The 20123-nt window shown below is 43.8% G+C and overlaps 2 protein-coding genes and 1 long non-coding RNA gene across 7 annotated transcripts; 2 read left to right on the top strand and 1 right to left on the bottom strand.

Annotated features, from left to right (window-relative positions):
- Window positions 1-133: 133 nt before the first annotated feature.
- kbtbd3 (kelch repeat and BTB (POZ) domain containing 3) lies at window positions 134-7432 on the top strand. 3 transcript variants are annotated; one of them, XM_040008531.1, is made up of 10 exons: window positions 134-451; window positions 1313-1604; window positions 1714-1879; window positions 2768-2950; window positions 3422-3595; window positions 3699-3989; window positions 4150-4392; window positions 4490-4780; window positions 4906-5055; window positions 6154-7432. In XM_040008531.1, the coding sequence occupies exons 2-10, from the start codon at window positions 1324-1326 to the stop codon at window positions 6274-6276; spliced, it is 1902 nt and encodes a 633-aa protein (XP_039864465.1). In that variant the 5' UTR covers window positions 134-451; window positions 1313-1323; the 3' UTR covers window positions 6277-7432. The 3 variants fall into 3 exon arrangements, with proteins under 3 accessions (XP_039864465.1, XP_039864463.1, XP_039864464.1); XM_040008529.1 differs by lacking the exon at window positions 134-451 and adding an exon at window positions 490-966; XM_040008530.1 differs by lacking the exon at window positions 134-451 and adding an exon at window positions 972-1064.
- Window positions 6957-8466, bottom strand: LOC120719398 (sarcolipin). 3 transcript variants are annotated; one of them, XM_040008536.1, is made up of 2 exons: window positions 8284-8460; window positions 6957-7881 (listed from the first exon to the last, which is right to left on the bottom strand). In XM_040008536.1, the coding sequence occupies exon 2, from the start codon at window positions 7826-7828 to the stop codon at window positions 7733-7735; it is 96 nt and encodes a 31-aa protein (XP_039864470.1). In that variant the 5' UTR covers window positions 7829-7881; window positions 8284-8460; the 3' UTR covers window positions 6957-7732. The 3 variants fall into 3 exon arrangements, with proteins under 3 accessions (XP_039864470.1, XP_039864469.1, XP_039864471.1); XM_040008535.1 differs by having other exon boundaries at window positions 6959-7888; window positions 8284-8449; XM_040008537.1 differs by having other exon boundaries at window positions 7190-7837; window positions 8284-8466.
- A 3451-nt stretch (window positions 8467-11917) lies between these two features.
- Window positions 11918-12395, top strand: LOC120719399. Its single transcript, XR_005692679.1, has 2 exons — window positions 11918-12132; window positions 12229-12395. It is a non-coding gene; the product is annotated as an uncharacterized LOC120719399 (long non-coding RNA).
- Window positions 12396-20123: the final 7728 nt, after the last annotated feature.

A 20123-nucleotide genomic window follows, 5' to 3' on the forward strand; every position in this document is an offset into this window, starting at 1 on the left:
ATAATAATAATAATAATAATAATAAGAGGAAGAAGAAGAATTGAATTGTGTCTACAAAAGCTCTTATTCTGTAATCATGTTTTTCAGGCGTTTTCAAGAGTGTGTTTTTATGTCACTGTGGTGGTGTTTTGAGAAACCGTCCTACTTTGGCAAATCGTCCAACCTCTATTATAATTTGACGGCGACTTGTGACTAATACAAACCCTAACCCTAACCATAAGAAATATTCACAATGGGTTAAAAAATGATGTAAATTTGGGGGTTGTGTTACGCGCATGCGCAGCGTTTGCGCAGAAACAACGGGTAGGATGGTTTGTGAAGTAGGATAGATTCCCAGAACAACACGATACTGCAGCACCGCTTTAAGTTCACGTTCTAATTCAGATTCAATGGCTGTTGTCCTATGCATCCCCATAATCATTTCTCCGCAGCACGGCAGCGTCACCCAGTGGTAAGAAATATTACTGCATCAACATAGTGTCAATGAGAAGCAGACAGGAGTAAAGTTCTGCCCATAGGAATTTTCCGTGTGACTCAAAATTACTTGATATGTTTGAGATATGTTTTCATTTGCAACAGAGAAAGCACCCATGGTTAACTAAGCAAGCTAACCTGTATAACTGCTGAACGTTAACTGTTCTAAACTTGTAACTAAAGCAAATAGAAAGGCTGACCAGAACACTCGCCAGAAATAACCGACCAATAGGGGAGAACTACAGTTCCCAGCGGCCATTGCGCCTTTTTCTGCAATGAATAAAGAGTACAATGAAAATAAATGAGGGGGATATAAAGGAGACACGGGCATTATTCTTTTTAGGGAAAATCGCAAATTCAGTAAACAAGATGACAGGAAGAAGACGATTAAACGCAAAAAAAACCAAACAAAAAGCCGACTGAAATCTCGCGTGATTTCAGGCTTCCGGAAACTAGAATAGCATGAGAGCTCTCCGAGGTGCTGACACTGTCGTGAGTATTACTTGTCCTGCCTCAGACTAACTAGCTGCATATTTCACGCATTTTATACTCATATATTTTTGACTTTTAACGTCCAGACATCACCTCAGGTAATATCTAATGTGCTTATCTTGAATGCAGTAATCGTGTCAGACACTCAGTGTCAGACACAATGATACTACTGCATGTCTTAATGGTAGAGGAGGACTGGACTGTGTGTTACAGATCTGTTCATGTAAATTAGTTTGTTGCATTCTTGTATCTCTTATTCCCTCTGTGTGTGTGTGTGTCTCTCACAGACTCACTCCATTACTATAAATTGCATCATTTTTCTATTCTTTTTTTTTTTTTTTTTCAGATTCTGGCGTAATGGATGAAAATCATGACTTGTCCTTGTGTTTGACCAACACCCACAACCCCTGCAGCAGCAACAGCCCACCCAGCAGTAAACCTGGCAGTGCTCCACAATGCAACGGGGTCGCAGAGCGCCGGACAATGCTGCGGGTGTCTGAGTCCCATGGACTGCAGCTCCTGGGCGTGCTCAGATCGCTCAGGGAGAGAGGCTTGCTGTTTGACTTCACCATTAAGGTGCAGGAACGCAGCTTTCCCTGTCATCGCTGTGTTCTTGCAGCATGTAGTGATTTTTTCAGGTATCTATCTATCTATCTATCTATCTATCTATCTATCTATCTATCTATCTATCTATCTATCTATCTATCTATCTATCTATCTATCTAAACACATGTGTCTTGGGTTTAGGGCTATGTTTGAGGTGGATATGCGAGAGCGTGATGATGGTTCAGTAACGCTGGGTAATCAGTGTCCAGCAGCGGTGGCTTCTTTCCTGGACTTTGCCTACTCCGGGGAGGCGCTCATCACTGATGGCAACGTAGACATGTTGTTTCAGCTCGCCTCTTTTCTGCAGGTAGAAATGCAACTGCTTCATCTTCCTTCTTACCCTTAAACATGTTCATTTTGCCATGACTTCCTGGGATACTGCAGTAAATCAATAATCTTATTATTAATAGTTATTGTACCAGACTGTTGGGGTCAAGAGAGAGCTGAGTAATCACTGAAAGAGTAAGATCATGAATACAAGCAGCCGAAATGAGCTTCCGCTGCACAGTGGCTGTGCTCAGCGTTACAGATAGGGCAACGAGTTCAGATATCTGGAGGGATCTCTGAGTGGAGCCGCTGCTCCTGCGTTTCAAAAGGAGTTGAAATGGTTTGAGCATGTGGTTAGCATGCCTCCTAACCAGGCTTTAGAGGTGCCCCACTGGGAAGAGACCTCAGGGTAGACCCAGAACCTGCTGGAGAAATTATATTTGTCACTTGGCTTGGGAGCACCTCGGGATCCCACAGGAGAAAACTGAAAAGTTTGCCTCAGGAGAAGGATGTCTGGAATGCCTTGTTACCGCTTTCCCCCATAAAGATGACACTTGACGACCTCCCCTGTACCCTTGAAAGACAAGTTTCGACACCTCGGTATTTATCAATAAAGATTTGGTTGGATGATCATTAGAATAGTTTCAGGTTTTTTCTGAGGCTAGGCAGAGACCATTCTCACTGACCTCTGCTGCAAACCTTGATGCATTTTGTTCTTCAAGCAGGTCTGAAATATAACAGAAATAGTTCAGTTCAGAAGGAGCTTCAAGTCTTACTCCTATTAGGCTTTAAAGGGGTAAAGAGTTAAAGACCGAACACTTAAAATGAAAAAATCTATAGTTGTGACAGTCAGCTAGGCACTTATCTTCTTGTTGCCAAATGTCATTTTAACATGAAAATTTCCCTGCTCTTGCTGTTGTGCCTTCAGGTGTCTGTCCTGTCCAAAGCATGCAGCGACTTCCTGATAGGAACCATGGATCTTTATAACTGTCTGTCTCTCTTGTCTCTGGCTGAGGGATACGGCTCAGCCTCTCTCCTGCAAAGTGCCAATGAGTTTGTGGTCCAGAACTTCTTTGAACTCTCCAAAACGCAGGACTTCCTGGATATGCAGGTGAAACCCAATCTTGCACCTAAACATTGCATCTATGCAGAGAAAGGCTGGAGGCTGATCAGAGTCTCTGTTGTAATTTATTCTCTATATCCAGTTGCTAAACACTTCATTATGTCTGACTTAAGAACTAGTTAAGGCTCAAAGCACCAATGATGTTGGATTTCTTGCATATTTGGTGGGATTTTTCAAATTATTATTGAGATATTTTGGTTCATTGTTATAACAGCTCTGAAATCCATTAAAGCAAAAATAATATGCAACTCTTATTGTTTTATGATGTATCCAAAAAGCACGTTTGTTATGATTAATAAGCCCAATAGTTAAGCTAATGGTTCCTCTGCAACATGTAAAAAACATTGTATACACAATATATTTCATTAAATCTGCTCCTATATCAGTAACAAAACATCTTTTTGTTTCATGTTTTTAAGCTGACAAATACATCACATTAAAAAAAGTAACTCTTTTCAGGTTAATGTCTTGGAGTTGTGCCTCAGGTCAGATGCTCTAAACGTGCCCAGTGAGGAGGCAGTGGTGGTGTCTCTCCTTGGATGGATTCGCCATGATCTCCCAGGAAGACAGAAGCTGTTGCCGGGATTGCTGTCTCTGACCCGGCTGCACCATCTTCCTGCACCTTCACTAAAGGTACAACCAAACCTTTACCTGTACTGGGTTTAAAGACTTTTTGCAGTTTGTGGATTTGTGATCGCATCACCTTTCCTGTGTTGACTCTTACATTCTCTCTTAGTCTCTGTGTGATTCTGACCCTCTCCTCTGCAACGATGAGTCCTGTCTCGCCCTTGCGTCAGAAGCCCAGAGCAGACAGACAAAGCACAATGGCCTGCTCACTGATGCCAGGCCTTCCACCACGCAGAGTTATATCTACATCCACAAGACAGAGGAAAATGGAGAGATCCGGCACACCTTCTGCTACTGTCTGGAAACAGACCAGTGGAAAGAGCTGGGCACAGGGCAAGAAGAGGGGACAACTATGATGCCAGATCCACCAGGATCTTACCTTACCAGCTATGCTGAGAAGGTAAGGTTTACAGCATCAAATGAAATAATGTCAATTTGTGAATATTCTTTATAGTTATATGGTGCTGTTTACTAGAAAAAGGCATCATCTTTTCTTACTCTTTGTCTTTGTTGACTAAAGATTTTGATCACCATCTTTTCTGCTATCTACTGGATTGAAGATGTTTGTCACAGGTGGTTGCCAGGGAAATTGCTGCCGGGCGATACGCCTCCACGTGGCTGAACCTTTCCATGATGCCACTGATGAGGTTTGGTGCTTCTGTCCCGTGACCTTAACCTGCACACCTGCACCTGCCATGCTTAAGCCCAGAACCATGCACACAGCTGTAACGTGCCTGGATCGAGTGTATGTCATTGGAGGACGGACCAAGGGATCCAGAGGGGGGGCTCCCAGTCTGCTGGAGGTAACAGTGTTGGTTGGGATATGCTTCCATTAGTAGGTCATGGAATCAGTCATGGCCAACAGTGTTGATCTAATTCATGTGCGGTGTTGGATTTTAGGTGGAGTATTATAACCCTTTGGCTCAAACCTGGCGCTCTGTCAGTCCACTTCCCACTGCTATCTTCTACCCTGAGGCCAGTGCTTGTGGCAGTGTAATCTATACGCTGGGGTCAGAGGTGGAGATCACAGACTCCTTTAACCCCTCACTCGACTGCTTCTTCTGCTATAACGCCCTGCAGGACCAGTGGAGCCGCCTGGTGGCAGAGTTTGGCCAGTTCTTCCACGCTACACTGGTCAAGGCTGTGTCAATTAATAAAACACTGCACCTCTGTGACTTATCTACATACAAAGTGAGCAACGATTTAGTTTATCAGTCATGCCATTGCAGCCAGATAGCCTTAAAAATATTCTGAAGCTTAATTCTGTGGTAAAATACACTGAGCTTGTGTAAAAGTGTCCCTTTTTTTCTTTTCAGGTCTACAGTTTTTGCCCAGAGACCTGCGTCTGGAAGGGTGAAGGATCATTTGAATGCGCTGGGTTCAATGCCGGAGCAGTGGGCATGAGGGACAGAATCTACATTCTGGGCGGAGACTATTCACCTGATGAAATCACTGATGAGGTTCAGGTAGGATAGAAAACTCACATTTATATTGCTAGGAACTGAATAACCTTTACCTTTGACCCAGACCCAGACAGAAGTTTACAGACTCTTTATGGGCATGGATGTCATGGTGATTTTGGGCTTTTAGTGACTTCTTTGAACTCTTTTTTTCCCCCAGAGCGGGATGATTGTAAATCATACGTTTTTAATGACTTTAAATTCAAACTTGAAGTTCGAATTTATTTGGGAATTTTTTGCAATCCACTCAGGGTCAAAGGCATGCATACAGGCTCAAATACATACACGCATCCTTTTTCCCCCCCGCCTGTCCCGTTTGGTTCTTTTGCCATCAGAATTATTGTCTAAAGGCAAAGAAAGATGCCCAACGGATTTACATACACACATCCTAATATAATACTAATATTTGGTTAAATGTACTTTTGCAAGCTGCAGACACTTTTGGTAGCCATCAACAAGCTTCTGGTACAATTCCAGGTATTTGAGCAGCCTTCTCTGCAGAAATAGTAGAGTTTATTTAAATTGCTTGGATTCTTGGCATAGACCTGGTTTTTCAGCATCACCCACAAATTTTCAATAGGGTTGAAGTTGGGGATTTGGGAAGGTAATTCCGGAAGCTTAATGTTAGCCTGTTTTATCCATTCGAAAACTAGTTTTGATGTGTTTGGGATCATTGTCCTGTTGGAAAAACCGATTGTGTTTAAGTTTCAGCTCAGCTAGCTGTTAATTTTAGGTGATGTTGAATAATTTGAAGGTCTTCCTCCTCCTTCATTATTCCATTTCATTTTACTTTTTGCACTATACCAGTACCACTGGTAGTAAAACTGTATGTATACTTTTGACCCTGTAGGGATTAGAGAAAATACAAAAACAAATTTAAAGTTCTGCAACCAAATTTTCTTAAAAAAAAAAAAAAAAAGTTAATAAACATGTATATAGTGTACAATCATTCCAGTCTGGAAAAAGCACAATTCAGAGAAATCATTTGAAACCACAAATTACCATGATATTCATGCCTATGATGAGTGAATTTCTGACTACACCTGCATTCTTAGTTTTTACTAATTTTACTGTCTACTGTTTTCTTTCTTACTACCTACGCAGGTGTACTACAGTGGGAGGAGTCAATGGGAGGAAGTGGCACCCATGCCCAAAGCACTCACAGAGTTCCACTGCCAGCTCATCAGCTTCAACAGATATAGAGACCCGTGGTGTGATACAGCATAACTGATGGCAAACACATACATGCCCACCCATGCAGCAAACATGCAAGCGAAAGTTTGATGTCTGTGTGAATGAGCTTCCCTCGGCTTTCCAAACTGTGTGCATGACGGACAGCTAACACTTCAAGAGAGAATGCTATTCCCGTATTTAACCAGCAAATAGACACTCTTGAAACATAGATCTCTTTTGAGAGAGTATCGTAGCCAAAGATAGGCACCTGACACCACATTTCCTGTCACAGATCATCAGTATATGTGAACACATTAACCTAGTCTATTTATTTTTTTATTTAGGGTCAAGTTTGATCTTTATATTGTATGTGCGGAGCTCCTGTCATCATAGGAGCTTTGCTGTCACTCTAATTATTGCCCCTCCCATGGAGGACCCCTTTAGAATTCTATTTTAGTACCCGAGTATTTTTTTTGACAGCATGTTACAGATAGAAAATCCACATAAATAATTAGCATGTTCTGTAAACTTACCAGCCTTCTTGCAGCTACAGACTCTGTTCAGGAATTCAGACTTCTTTAATTTTTCTGAATTTGGGGATTTTGATTTAGATTTTTTTTGGCAGGAATACACAAATTATGCCACAGAGAGCCTCTAGGAGGCAAGCCTCTCTTGCTTTTACTTTAAGGGGGAAAATCAGTCAACAGGGCAACTTTTGAAAGCACATGTCAGTATGCACTTTAATCAGCTTGCCTTTATTCTGTTACTACATTGCCATGTGTCCATGCATGTTCTGGTTCTCCTCTCTGGGTGTACACAACAGTTTTTCATGTGCACTTTATCAGTCATAGAGAAACACTCTGTAGCTTCAAAAGGATAGTATAGACTAAAGTTTAACAAACCTGCAAAGAGCAAATGTGGGTGTGAATCATGACTGCATGGCAAGTTTGTGCTGAGAAACAGAAGCTAAACAAATGAAAGACTGTTTAATGTTAAGAAGTGATCATAAACATAATGCTTCAACAGTCGTGTTGTCTTGTTTTATGAGTTTGTCGTGTTCATCCCTTTGACAAAAAAACTGAAAAATTGGACACAACAGCATTGTTAAATGTGTTGGGCACTTAGACATACAGACTATGGTATGCACTCCTGTTTATAGTGACATTGCATTTTTTTTTTTAGAGTTTTCAAGCCATCCCATTTGGGTTTTCAACAATTATATTCTTATTTATTAACCCTGACCACTATGCTGTGATTTCACATTCATGGCCTTATTCAAAAAAACTAAACAAAAAACACTAAAAATACAGATTCTGAACTATTTTATCCTTCATAGTTTGTCCCGGCTATAGTAACCACTTATTGTTGACCTCACATGAATAAGCAGAGCTGTAGGTGTAAACACTGTATTATAAAATTTAGCCAGCAGCCAAGTCTTCCGATAACCCGACGCACGTGTCTCTCCATCCCCTCCGCCTCACGTCCGTGTCCTCTCTCATTGCTTAATTTTTTAGTCCTGGTAAGATTTCACCAGCAACCACATGAGCAGCACAGTGATTAAGACGATCATGAAGTTGAGGAACAGCTCCTGCACCGAGCGATCCATGGTAGCGTGCTGGATGGAGAGGATAGGTGAGACAGTCGAGGAGAGGTTGGTTGCTGTAAACTTTTAAGACAGAGGTAGGAAAAAGAAACTGTGTTTCAGTTGTTAAAGTTTAGACAAAAATGCAATACACAATGGTGCACATGCTCTGTGCTGGTTTATGCAGTCCCTGTTACAACAGGTTGGAGGGATCAGTGACTTCTCTGCTGGGTTACTGTTTACAGTCACCAAAGGTCAGCAAAGAAAAGGACAACAACATCCCCTCATATTAACATGGGGCAGAAACACACACAAAGCATACACCCTAATACACTAATAAATCAGGTTAAACATGTTCTATACATTTAGAAGTTGGGCTGTTTTGATATGTGCCATTAATAGCTTAGATAAAACTGGCAAAACTGAGGCTTTGCTGAGGACAATAGCACGAAGCCAGACCCAGTCGCAGTCGCTGTTACCTTGATTGCTTGGCTGTGATCGCACTATGAACAGGACAAAGAGAAAGCAAATGTTATCGTCCGCTCCTTGCCTTGCCCTCCAAGAGAAGTGTTTCTTCTTCTTGGAAATGTCTCGATTGCAGCAGTTCTCCCCGTATCATCTGTTTCTTGCTGTTGTCCAGTTTTCTGCTGTTGCCAGGGGCACGGCCTGCTCCTAAAGTAGCCAACCTCAGTGGACCGCCCATGGTTCACATACACACCGACTGATGTCACACACCAACTAAACAACCAATAGAGTGTGTTATTTTCCACAATCTCATCCACTGGAGTTTTCCTACCCATAACCATACAGAGTCTGTCTCTATCGCTCTCATACACACACACACACACAACAGAGGAGGGTCTCAGGGTTATTTATAACACATTATTGGAGATACTTGGTGGATTACAGCTGTTCCAAACACAATACTTATATCATCCAATGGATATAGGAAACTAACAATATCGCCCAGTATCAGAGGAATTGTCCTCAGGAGCAGTCTCTTCAAAATGTAAAATACCAGGCATGCTTGTTTTAAACCAACTGAAGCCTCTGTTAACCAGTCACCGATCGAGTCCCTTCTCAACTTAAAAGCAAAGAATTTGTAATGGCCCAAAAGTATCGTCAGTATACACACTTACGTGGAATTTCAAATAGGTACTGATTATAGAGGGGTGTCAAGCACAGTGGCTTGCACCCTTCATTAAGTTGCTTATCCTTGATGGATGAAGAGACAGAGGATACATAATGCTCTTAGTAAAATCCACACATGTGGATGGGCAAAGCAAAAAATTAAACCCCTTGATTATGCCTGGACCTAATCTGAATTTCTCATCTTTTCTACTGATTAAAGAAATTGTTACTCAGTGCTGATTTGTGGTTATTATCTTACTGTTACTTTTTTTGACTGTCACGGACCCGGCTCTGGGGACTCGGGGTCCGTGGGCAGTGGGGACTATGACTGTTGTTGTTGTTGTTGTTATTATTATTATTATTATTTGGTGTGTTGTCTGCACTGCCCCTGTGCACATCTGTATGTAGGCAGGTATTTGTGTGTGTATCGCCTTTCTGCTGTGGCCAAGTTACAGGCACCTTCAGCCCTGGGGGCGTGGCCTAACTTGAGGGCTGGCCACACCCGAAGTCCTGGCCGCACACCTGCTCCTCATCTAGGCTCGTCGGGGGAGCTATTTAGATGAGCGATGGAGCTTCCACCGACGCTGGATTATTGCGTTTGACTACACGTCAGTCTTCAAGTCAAGTCAAGTCAAGTCAAGTCACGTCAAGTCAAGTCAAGTCAAGTCAAGTCAAGTCAAGTCAAGTCTGTATGCATGCCTGCCTGCCTGCTGGGATAAGTTGTAACGGCTGCCTCTATTGTCTTCCCCTCAGGAGGAGTGTGGGACGAGAAGGAGCAGTGAGCACGGGGAGTGCAGGGACACTGGGGCAGAGAGCACTACACAGGGACTTTTGGGAAGAAGACACTACACGGGAGTCTGGGAAACTGGGGATTTATTGTTGTTTACTTCACCACCTTGTAAATAAACACTGTTGCACTGAAGAGTCCGGCGTTTGGGTCCTATTTCCCCATCTCCCCACGGTCTGCCAGCCAGACCGTGACAGAATAATCCAGCCATTATGGGCCCAGCGGACTCAAGGACCATCTCACAGGAGGAATTGCTCGCCCAGCTCTGGAATTACTGTCGGAGCATTATCCAGGCGGCAGATCCACATCAGAGACACATACAGGTCGTATTTTTTGATACTTTCCTGTCTTCAACCACCTTTTCTGTGAGCTTTTTGGACATTAAGAGATTAATTTCGATAATAACCATACTGAGGGCAAGTTCCAGCTTTGAGCTTTTTGGTTTGGGCTGTCCGGGTGAGGCGGATGTGGCGATCTCACTGGGAGCCCTTGCTGCCTGTTTCTTTTTTCATAGGCAAATAGCGTCCCAACCGTCGCTTGCAGCTCGCTTGTTGGACCCTCCATTGCGGGGGAAACGGTTCCCACGCTCTCTGCACCTCACCACATCTCCACTCACCCCCGCGGCATCTGCTGAGTCAGCAGACGAAGGACCGGCAGCTCGAAACCACACAGCTGCTGTCCTGCCCGGCCGGCTGGTGGAACCTCAGTCAGACATGCCGGTCCCGGCATCGCTTAGGAAGCGACGTTCGCGCCGCCGGTGCGCCTCACCACCGCCAGGTTCCCTGACTTTTCCTCAGCCGATTGTGTCGGAGGTCGATACACCGGCTGGACCCACTCCACCAGTGTCCCATCAGTCTGCAACGAGCGCAGCACTCTTGGCTACACTATCCACATCACCTCCTTTACCATCATCTCCACCGCCTGCGGGTGCCATATCACCATCTTCGCCACCGGCTCAACCATCTGTAGCTGCAGTGCAGCCGGAGGGGCTCGGCGAGCGGGAGGAGCCCGCGCCGCCTGCAGAGGAGCCTGCAGAGGAGCTCGGCAAGCGGGAGGAGCCCGCGCCGCCTGCAGAGGAGCCTGCAGAGGAGCTCGGCGAGTGGGAGGAGCCCAGTGAGCAGGAGCCAGCGGTAACATTGTTCTCCTCTCCACCCTTCATGTTGGACATATCACCCTCTCTGTCTGCCGCCCAGCTAGTCGCTCAACTGTCATCTGTTCCATCGTCCGCATCCACTGCTCTACCTCCACCTCCACCCCTGCTGCTGCCGTGTCGCCGTCATCACCGCCTGGTGAGGAGCTCAGCGAGCGGGAGGAGCAAGCGCTGCCCAAGCAGGAGCTCAGCGAGCGGGAGTCGGAGGAGGAGCTCGCGCTGCCCTAGCAGGAGCTCAGCGAGCGGGAGCCGCAGGAGGAGCTTGCGCTGCCCGAGCAGGAGCTCAGCGGGCGGGAGCCGCAGGAGGAGCTCGCGCTGCCCGAGCAGGAGCTCAGCGAGCGGGAGCTCGCTGAGCTCCTGACAGCTCCGGCTCCGCCCGCCGGAGCTGTCACACTGCCCTCACCGGACCCGTGGCCGCCCGCCGGAGCTGTCACACTGCCGTCGCCACCGGACCCGTGGCCGCCCGCCGGAGCTGCAATGCCGTCGCCACCGGGCCCACGGTCGGCCGCAGGAGCTGTCACATTGCTGCCACCGGATCCGTGGCCGCCTGCCGGAGCTGTTGCAACACCGCCGCCACCGGACCCGTGGCAGGGCGCCTGAAGTATTCTGTTGCTATCACAGGACCCGAGGTAGACCACCTGAACTCTTGTGTTATAGTTACTGGCCGCCTGAACTGTTTTTCTCACGCCACGGTTTTGGGGGGTTATTGAACTGTTTTGTGCCTCCGCTGGAGTCGCGGTTGAGCCTCTGGGACTTTTGAGATGGGCTATTTGGTCATTTGGGGGTTGGTTCCGGCCCTCCGTCCTGTTAATCCCCCGCCGCCCGCCCTGGGGTGGTTGGGTTGTAGTTTTTGTTTTGTTTTGGGTCGTCGGGAGCCGACCCTTAGAGGGGGGGTACTGTCACGGACCCGGCTCTGGGGACTCGGGGTACGTGGGCAGTGGGGACTATGACTGTTGTTGTTGTTGTTATTATTATTATTATTATTATTATTATTATTATTATTATTATTATTATTATTTGGTGTGTTGTCTGCACTGCCCCTGTGCACATCTGTATGTAGGCAGGTATTTGTGTGTGTATCGCCTTTCTGCTGTGGCCAAGTTACAGGCACCTTCAGCCCTGGGGGCGTGGCCTAACTTGAGGGCTGGCCACACCTGAAGTCCTGGCCGCACACCTGCTCCTCATCTGGGCTCGTCGGGGGAGCTATTTAGATGAGCGATGGAGCTTCCACCGACGCTGGATTATTGCGTTTGACTACACGTCAGTCTTCAAGTCAAGTCAAGTCAAGTCAAGTCTGACTGTATGCCTGCCTGCTGGGATGAGTTGTAACGGCTGCCTCTATTGTCTTCCCCTCAGGAGGAGTGTGGGACGAGAAGGAGCAGTGAGCACGGGGAGTGCAGGGACACTGGGGCAGAGAGCACTACACGGGGACTTTTGGGAAGAAGACACTACACGGGAGTCTGGGAAACTGGGGATTTATTGTTGTTTACTTCACCACCTTGTAAATAAACACTGTTGCACTGAAGAGTCCGGCGTTTGGGTCCTATTTCCCCATCTCCCCACGGTCTGCCAGCCAGACCGTGACATTGACAAAGCCAGGCAGGGCTGGATAGTAATGGGATGGATTGGTATTATATATCAATATAACGAAAATTAGCAACTATAATTAGTTTGCATGATACGTATCTTTATACCCACCAGCCATAGTGGTAGCTACAACTGTTCAACTGCTTGTAAACACAAATATCGAATCAGTCAATCACAGGGCAGCAGCTTAACTTAGGCTAGCAAACATAGTCAGACACCTGCTGAAGTTCAAACTGAGCATAAGAAAAAGCAAGAAAGGTGATTTAAGTGAGTTAGAACGTGGCATGGTTGTTGGTGCCAGGCTGGCTGGTCAGAAACTGCTGATCTACTGGGACTTTGCCACACAAACATCTCTGGGGTTTACAGAGAACGGTCTAGAAAAGGCAAGCTATCTAGTTCTCTTTTATGTCAGAGGTCAGATGAGAATGGGAAGACTGTTTAAAGCTGATGGGAAGGCAACAGCAACTCAAACAACCACTCGTTGCAGCCACGGTCTGCAGAAGAGCAGCAACACGATGAATCTTGAGGCAGCTGGGCTCCAGCAGCAGTAGACCACACCATGTGCCGCTCCTGTCATCTAAGAACAGAAAACCGAGGATACAATACAAACAGGTTCACCAACATTGGACAACAGACATTTGGAAAAGTGTTGCCTGGTCTGAAGAGTCATGATTCCTCCTGCGACATTCTGATCGTAGGTGCAGAATATAGTATAAACGTCTTAAAAGCTCGGACCCATCCTGTCTGGTGGTGTTGGTGTAATTTTGTGGGGGATGTTTCCTTGGCACACTTTGGTCCCCTTAGTACCAACTGATCATTGCTTAAATACTACAGCCTACTTGAGTGGTGCTGACCATGTTCATCCCTTTATGGCCACACTGTTCCCATCTTCTGATGACTGCTTCCAGCAGGATAAAACACCAAGCCACAAAGCTCAAATCATCTCCAATTGGTTTCTTGAACATTGAATTCACTGTACCCAATGGCCTACATAGTCACCAGATCTCAGTCCAAGAGTGTTCCTTTGGGGTATATTAGAACAGGTAGATTTCCAACATGGATGCACAGCTGACAAATCTGCAGCAACTGTCTGATGCTATCATAACATTCTGGGTTAAAATATCTGAGGAATGTTTCTAGTACCGCGTTGAGTCTATGCCAAGAAGAATTAAGGCAGCTGTGAACAGTGGCGGTCCTAGCCTGTTTGGCGCCCTGGGCGAACACTCCCTCTGCCCCCCCCCCCCCCCCCCCCCCCCCCCACACACACACACACACACACAGACACAGACACACACATAAAACATATTAAGGATTGTACATTAACATAAAACTGTTGTCGGAACCAGACTGAATTTCACCAGAGAAACACACACGCACACACTCACATGAAGAGAGAGAGTGTATGCATAGTATGCATACACTCATACAATGAGAACAGGACAAATCAACAATTGACAACAACTAATTAATATTAAAATCTGTAACATAATGTTTGGAGTTTAGTCTGTTACTGTTGCTATATTTACCATTTCTTCTTGGAGCAACTGTAATCCACATTATTTCCTTAGGGATTAATATTAAAGTATTCTGATTCTGATTGTTTCAGGATACATGACCTGCCAGGGACGACTGTGGCTCAGGGGGTTGGGAAGCGTATCTGTAACCGGAAGGTTGCCGGTTCGATCCCCGGGCTCTCTGTCCTGGTCGTTGTGTCCTTGGGCAAGACACTTTACCCTACCGCCTACTGGTGTTGGCCAGAGGGGCCGATGGCGCGATATGTCAGCCTGCCCCAGGGCAGCTGTGGCTACAACCGTAGCTTGCCTCCACCGGTGTGTGAATGTGAGAGTGAATGAATAGTGGCATTGTAAAGCGCTTTGGGTGCCTTGAAAAGCGCTATATAAATCCAATCCATTATTATTATCCAACGACACATCTGCTTACCTGTACCTTTTGCTCGTTTCTCCTCCTCTTCTTTTCTATTTTTTCTAAACTGAGCACCTGATGACTTTGAACTTTTCTTGTCCATCTTCCATTGGTTTTAATTTTGCACTCCAGTATGAACACAAGTCCCCCAACTCGAGGATCACCACAACATAACCTAATAGACCTACGCCTTAGTTCACAGATTCACTTTGTCTAAGGTATATTTCTGGGATTTCGCACAACCCGGGATTCAAATCATGAATACATATTGGGCTTGGATTTACATCATTATGAATGAAATGTGCTCTATTTGGAAGCAGCCGCCCCCCTCCCCTGTGTGTGAGACTTTAAATCATCAAACTGTAAATTATAAATTTTAAATTGTTATTGATCCCTTTACCTCTGGTCCTAAAGTGTATATTTATTTTCTTACTGTTCTTATATTTATTGTTTGTTTTCTTGCACTGCTGTAACTGAAGCCTCATCATCCACAGTTTTCCTTTAATAGAAACTAAATTGAGAATAGGTTTTCGTTCTTTTGTGGATTCCTGATATTCTGTATTATGCTCGTGCTAAGAGAGGATTTTGACATTTCATCAAAGCAAACATCTCACCTCACCTCACACTTGACAGCTGCTAAAAACTGTGTTATCTCTCACCTAGTGTTAAACCCCCTTGACAAACACACTTTCTCCTGCACACACAGAGGGGCCACAGAAGGACAAAGTCCAAGCACAGATCACTTGAACCTTTCCATCGCAGGATTCCAAGGCCATTCCCAGAGGATTAAACAGATCAAACCGGTTGAATTTTATCACCCTGCTGCTCTGCCAGCCTCGGACCAAGCGCTATTTCACCCAGGGATTCCCATTGTCACAGAGATCCAATTCTGGGGTGATTGAATAACACAGCGTGAATTGTTCTGGCATCTCTGTGCGGGGTGGACTATGGCCCACTGTGACAGCTGTGTGTGCATTTAAGATAGAAAAGTGCTGGGAGAGTTGCCCTCTAAATCTGAGGGGAGACAGAGTGGTGTCAACAAGGCCTCAAAAACACCATTCCACAGATTCTGGGACACTAGATGTGTGTGTGTGTGTGTGTGTGTGTGTGTGTGTGTGTGTGTGTGTGTGTGTGTGTGTGTGTGTGTGTGTGTATACACATCCATTTACTGAATGCAATATCACTATGTTTATTCTGATGTGTAAGTTAATGTGGTGACAGTTTCCAACTGTAAACATTATGGAAAATAAATAACAGCAGTAATGTATCTGAATCAAAGCAACACATCTAAAATATAAGATATGCTTTATTTATTCCAGCTCTAGTGAAAATTCTTTTGTCGTGACAGTTACTACTACTACTACTACTAATGAACATATTATAGTAATACACACAAAAAAAAATAATAATAATAATACACCTCCTAGACCATCAGGTATCTATTCAATGCCTGAAGGTTCTTATCTATATAGGAAAATGTGGAGTCATCATGTTGCCTAGCAACCAGAGCAGCAAGCTAAAATTACCCCTCTTTATAATTTGTAAACTATAAGACTAACCACATTGTATGATTTTTATTTCATGACAAGAACATCCTATTTATAATCACGCACACTGAATTATGCCTAATATATTCTGATGCCACCATGTTGCCTAGCAACCACCTAGCAATAGGCTAATATGACCTGGTTTTAGTTTTAACACCTTATGAACACTATCATTTTAATCTATTGACAGTAGCATATAATTTATATCCACAAAGGCTGAATTACACATGTCTGGCAGCCACCTAACACCAGACTAAAATGACCTATTTTTAGCATGTAAACAACCAACCCAATATCATGGCAAAGCATGAAATGCAGAAACTGCAGTACATCCAGAAATTGCAATATCTGGAGGGGGAAATAGTATGTTTAAAGCCAAGAAGTCCGAGTGACCAAGCAAGTACATTCCTGGGTCCTTCTATCCTACAACAATTAAGCTAGGTGGCTAATTTGTACTTACATGTAAATGTGTAAGTAATGTCTCTTTAAATGATTTCCTGTGATTATTTTTATGATGGCTTGAAATAAAATCTCCCCTTGGTGGTACTACAGCTTAACTGCAACTTACTGCAATTTCTGCATGCTTGTCTATTGCACTCTTGGTGTTAGTATAGTATAACAGGCTGCCTTGTAACAAGTGGGAAGAGGAACCCGTATTACATGGCAACTTCATTTTATAACATAAGAAAATAATTCTTTAGCTAGCTACTAACTAGCTATGCTATGGTAAACTAAGCTAATATTAGCTTCTCAATGGCGTTTGTGTTAGAGCAGACAGCATGTGTCTGAGTATGGTATGAGTCTTACCAAAAGACAGCAAATCTAATTTCAAATTACAATCTAGTGTTTAGATTATAACAAATTACTTTAGAAGTCTTGTCTCTGAATTAAACCTGATAGAAATTGAATATTTTTGCATTCCCCCAAAAATGGTGGAACATATGTTTATTCCATTTTATATATTCGTGTAGCCCTAAAAGGTGCATTTCATTCCAATGCCAGTAAAAACATTAATTGGCTTTCTTGGCCTTAGGTTGTGGAAAATATCATGTCACAAGTTCCCCATATTCATTAAATACTGTGGGTTAGTCTGAACATTGGTCTATAAATAGACCACTGGAAAATTATTTAGCTCACAACTTTGCTCATTTATAGTGGCCAAATCTTTGCCATAGCAATTATCAGAGGATAGGACTTCATCCCAGCTGACTGCCATTCTGGCAGAGAGATTATACACAGATCAGATGGATCTCCAAACACACTTCTCAGACCTCTAAATATTTTGACCGGTTAAAATGTTTCAACATAAGATCTGCTGCTTTAGCTTCTATTTCTGCCCATCCTTACCCCTCCCTGTTAGTCCTTGAATAGGCTAATCTTTTGTCTTCTGCAGGAATGGTAATATTTTGTGTTGATGATTTGTCATTATTACTAATTTCATGCTTCTCTTTCTCCATATGCATGAAAAGACATAAACCACCATTGGCAGATGTAGAATATTTTTGATAGACTGCAGTTTTTATAACTCACCTTTCTCCAACTACCAACCATCTGCTCACACGTCTCCAGAGAGAAGCAGACATCAGAGTCACTATTTTAAAAGGCAGCATCTGGTTTCTTCATCCTGTGGTCCCAGCTAATTACAATACAAAGATGCCAGCAGCAGGAGTTTGGCAAATAGCTACCGGTCCTGCATTTCAAAGGTTGATGACATGCCTCAGGTTACAGAAGTGATTCCACTTGTGTTCTCACCATTACATTGCTTTTGAGATTTTGGCTGGTGCTGAAGGTGAAACTGCCCTTGAACAATGGCATGAGGAATACCTGAATTACTGTGCAGCTTCAAGCATTTCCACTTGGTGCAATGTTAATGCTAACTTCTTCACCTTAGTATTTAAGACATTTGTGTATGGCCAACCAAATGAGAAATGTAATGTTAAAATGATATCTGAGTTTTCAGGTCCAAATTTTATTTTTGACTCTGGAAACTGGAGTTGACAAAGGATAGGATTCTGTCACTGAGTCGTTATTGGAGCATTCATTAGCTTCTAAATTGGGCTTTTGGCATGGGATGTTTTCTTTCAGTTCTAAAAATGAAACTCAAACCTTGGGTTTTAAGCCAGTGGAGGCTTGTAAGACACTGAAGGCCCTGAAAGTGGTTTAGAAATTCTTCCCATCTCCAAGTAAATGAAACTGATCCATGTGTTATAAAAAACTGTGCAACATCAGTATAATAAATTGCAACAAACGTTGTTGGTTTGCAATGTTGGAAATTATTAGAAAATAGGAGAGGAACTGAACATCAATCATTTAATGAGCCATTTTACCAGTTTAGCAAAACCATCACATACAGTGGATACAAATTGTACTGAATGTAGTGAATGCTCCGTACTAGAGATTAAAGCTTGAATTCTTACTGATATTGCACCTGATATCACCTCCAACAGTGATAAATGGGTTTAATTTATTTGAGTGCTTAAAAAAAGAGCAGAGTGTTGTTATCATGTTGGGAGAGGGCAGCCACATGCTCTCCTGCCTGACCAGCTGTTGTTTTGTAGGATAAACAGAGTCTGCCGTTGAGACGACCGAGGGCTCGCACTGGCCAGCAGTGTAATTACGGAGATGGCAGAAGACAGGTGAAGGCCTCATTACACAACACGCCCGAGTATAAATGCACAGGGACACAGCAAAGCACTGAGGCGCACGCACAAATGTTTCAGAACACAGAGAGACACGCGTGCTGGAACACGCACTCATGTTCAGAGGGGTTGCAGAGTCATTCATCTGACAGAAGAGGAATTTGGATGCAGGATCTGAGATAATTGGCCCCACTGAGAGAGAAATCAGACAGGGAAGAGTGGCCAGGGCAGGCAATGCATCAAAGACAAAATAATGGACAGAATACATAAATCACAAGTCAATACCCATGCTAGAATATGAGTGAATGCTCGTGCATGATCAGAATATGTCCAGCTGTGTTGGGTATGGTGCTTTGTTGAAAATAACAAATATGAAGGATACCAACTGTCTGGGTCAGCTGCCAACATTTAAGTTGAATCTGATGATAGATGAATGAAATGATTGAAAATGGAAAGGTAGAGTCCAACACTCGATATTTAATCCCTTACTGTATCAAGTTGGAGATCAAGTGGATTTGACATTACCGTTTATAATGCCAGCAAAATGGAGCCAAAGGACAGAACAGAAGCTTTGACATGAGAAGAGAACTGAATAGAATCACTTAGCTAAGACTAAAGAACAAGTTTAACAATGTTGCACTGATTGCTCTAAAGGACATCAAAGGGAAAATGCGTGTAATGCAAAATGCAACCTCAAGGAAAAGAAAAGTCACATGGTCACAGTCACAGGTTCTTTTTTGAATCTGCAACTTTATTCCAAACTGTTGGATCAGGGGTCATCAAGAGCATCATAGCTCCACCTGTGCTTTGTTCTATACTGTACTCTTATGCCTTCATGGTTCACATTGACAAAATTCTTTCAGATGCTGGAAAAATGACAGGCAAAGTCCAGATGCACATTTTAAAAATGCGCTGATGCTAATCAAGAAAAACACTGTGGAAAAGTGAGACACTCTGAGTCATCCATCTGGAATAGAAGAATGAGTGTCTCACTGAAGTTCATATGATCAGATTTTTATATTATGTGCACTCAGTGGTATGCACTTCCCTTTCATCTTTAGAACAGCCTTAATTCTTTGTGGTGCACATTCAACAAGGTGCTGGAAGCACTTCTCAGAGATTTCGGTCCATGTTGATACAATAGCATCACACAGTTGCTGCAGATTTGTGCTCTCAGCAATGTGCTCTACAGAACTGAGATCTGGTGACTGTGGAGTACAGTGAATGTATGTTCAAGACATAGGTTTGAGATGATTTGAGCTTTGTGACATGGCATGTCATCCTGCTTGAAGCCTCTATCAGTATTTGTTGTTTTTATCTGACAGACGTGCCACCTGAAGTGGTCTTCTGCTACTGTAACCCGTGTGCTTCAGGGTTCCATGTGTTGTGAGACGCTCTTATGTATACCATGGTTGTAGCAAATCGTTAATTTAGTTACTTTTGCCTTCCTCTTAGGCTGAAGTAGTCTGACCATTCTCCTCTGACTTCAGGCATTAATAATACATTTTGATCCAGAAAACGCATGTTAACGGGATATTTCTCTTGCCATCTCTGT

Source organism: Simochromis diagramma, unplaced genomic scaffold (genome assembly GCF_900408965.1).
Source record: "Simochromis diagramma unplaced genomic scaffold, fSimDia1.1 OVJJ01000344.1, whole genome shotgun sequence".
Lineage (NCBI taxonomy): Eukaryota > Metazoa > Chordata > Actinopteri > Cichliformes > Cichlidae > Simochromis > Simochromis diagramma.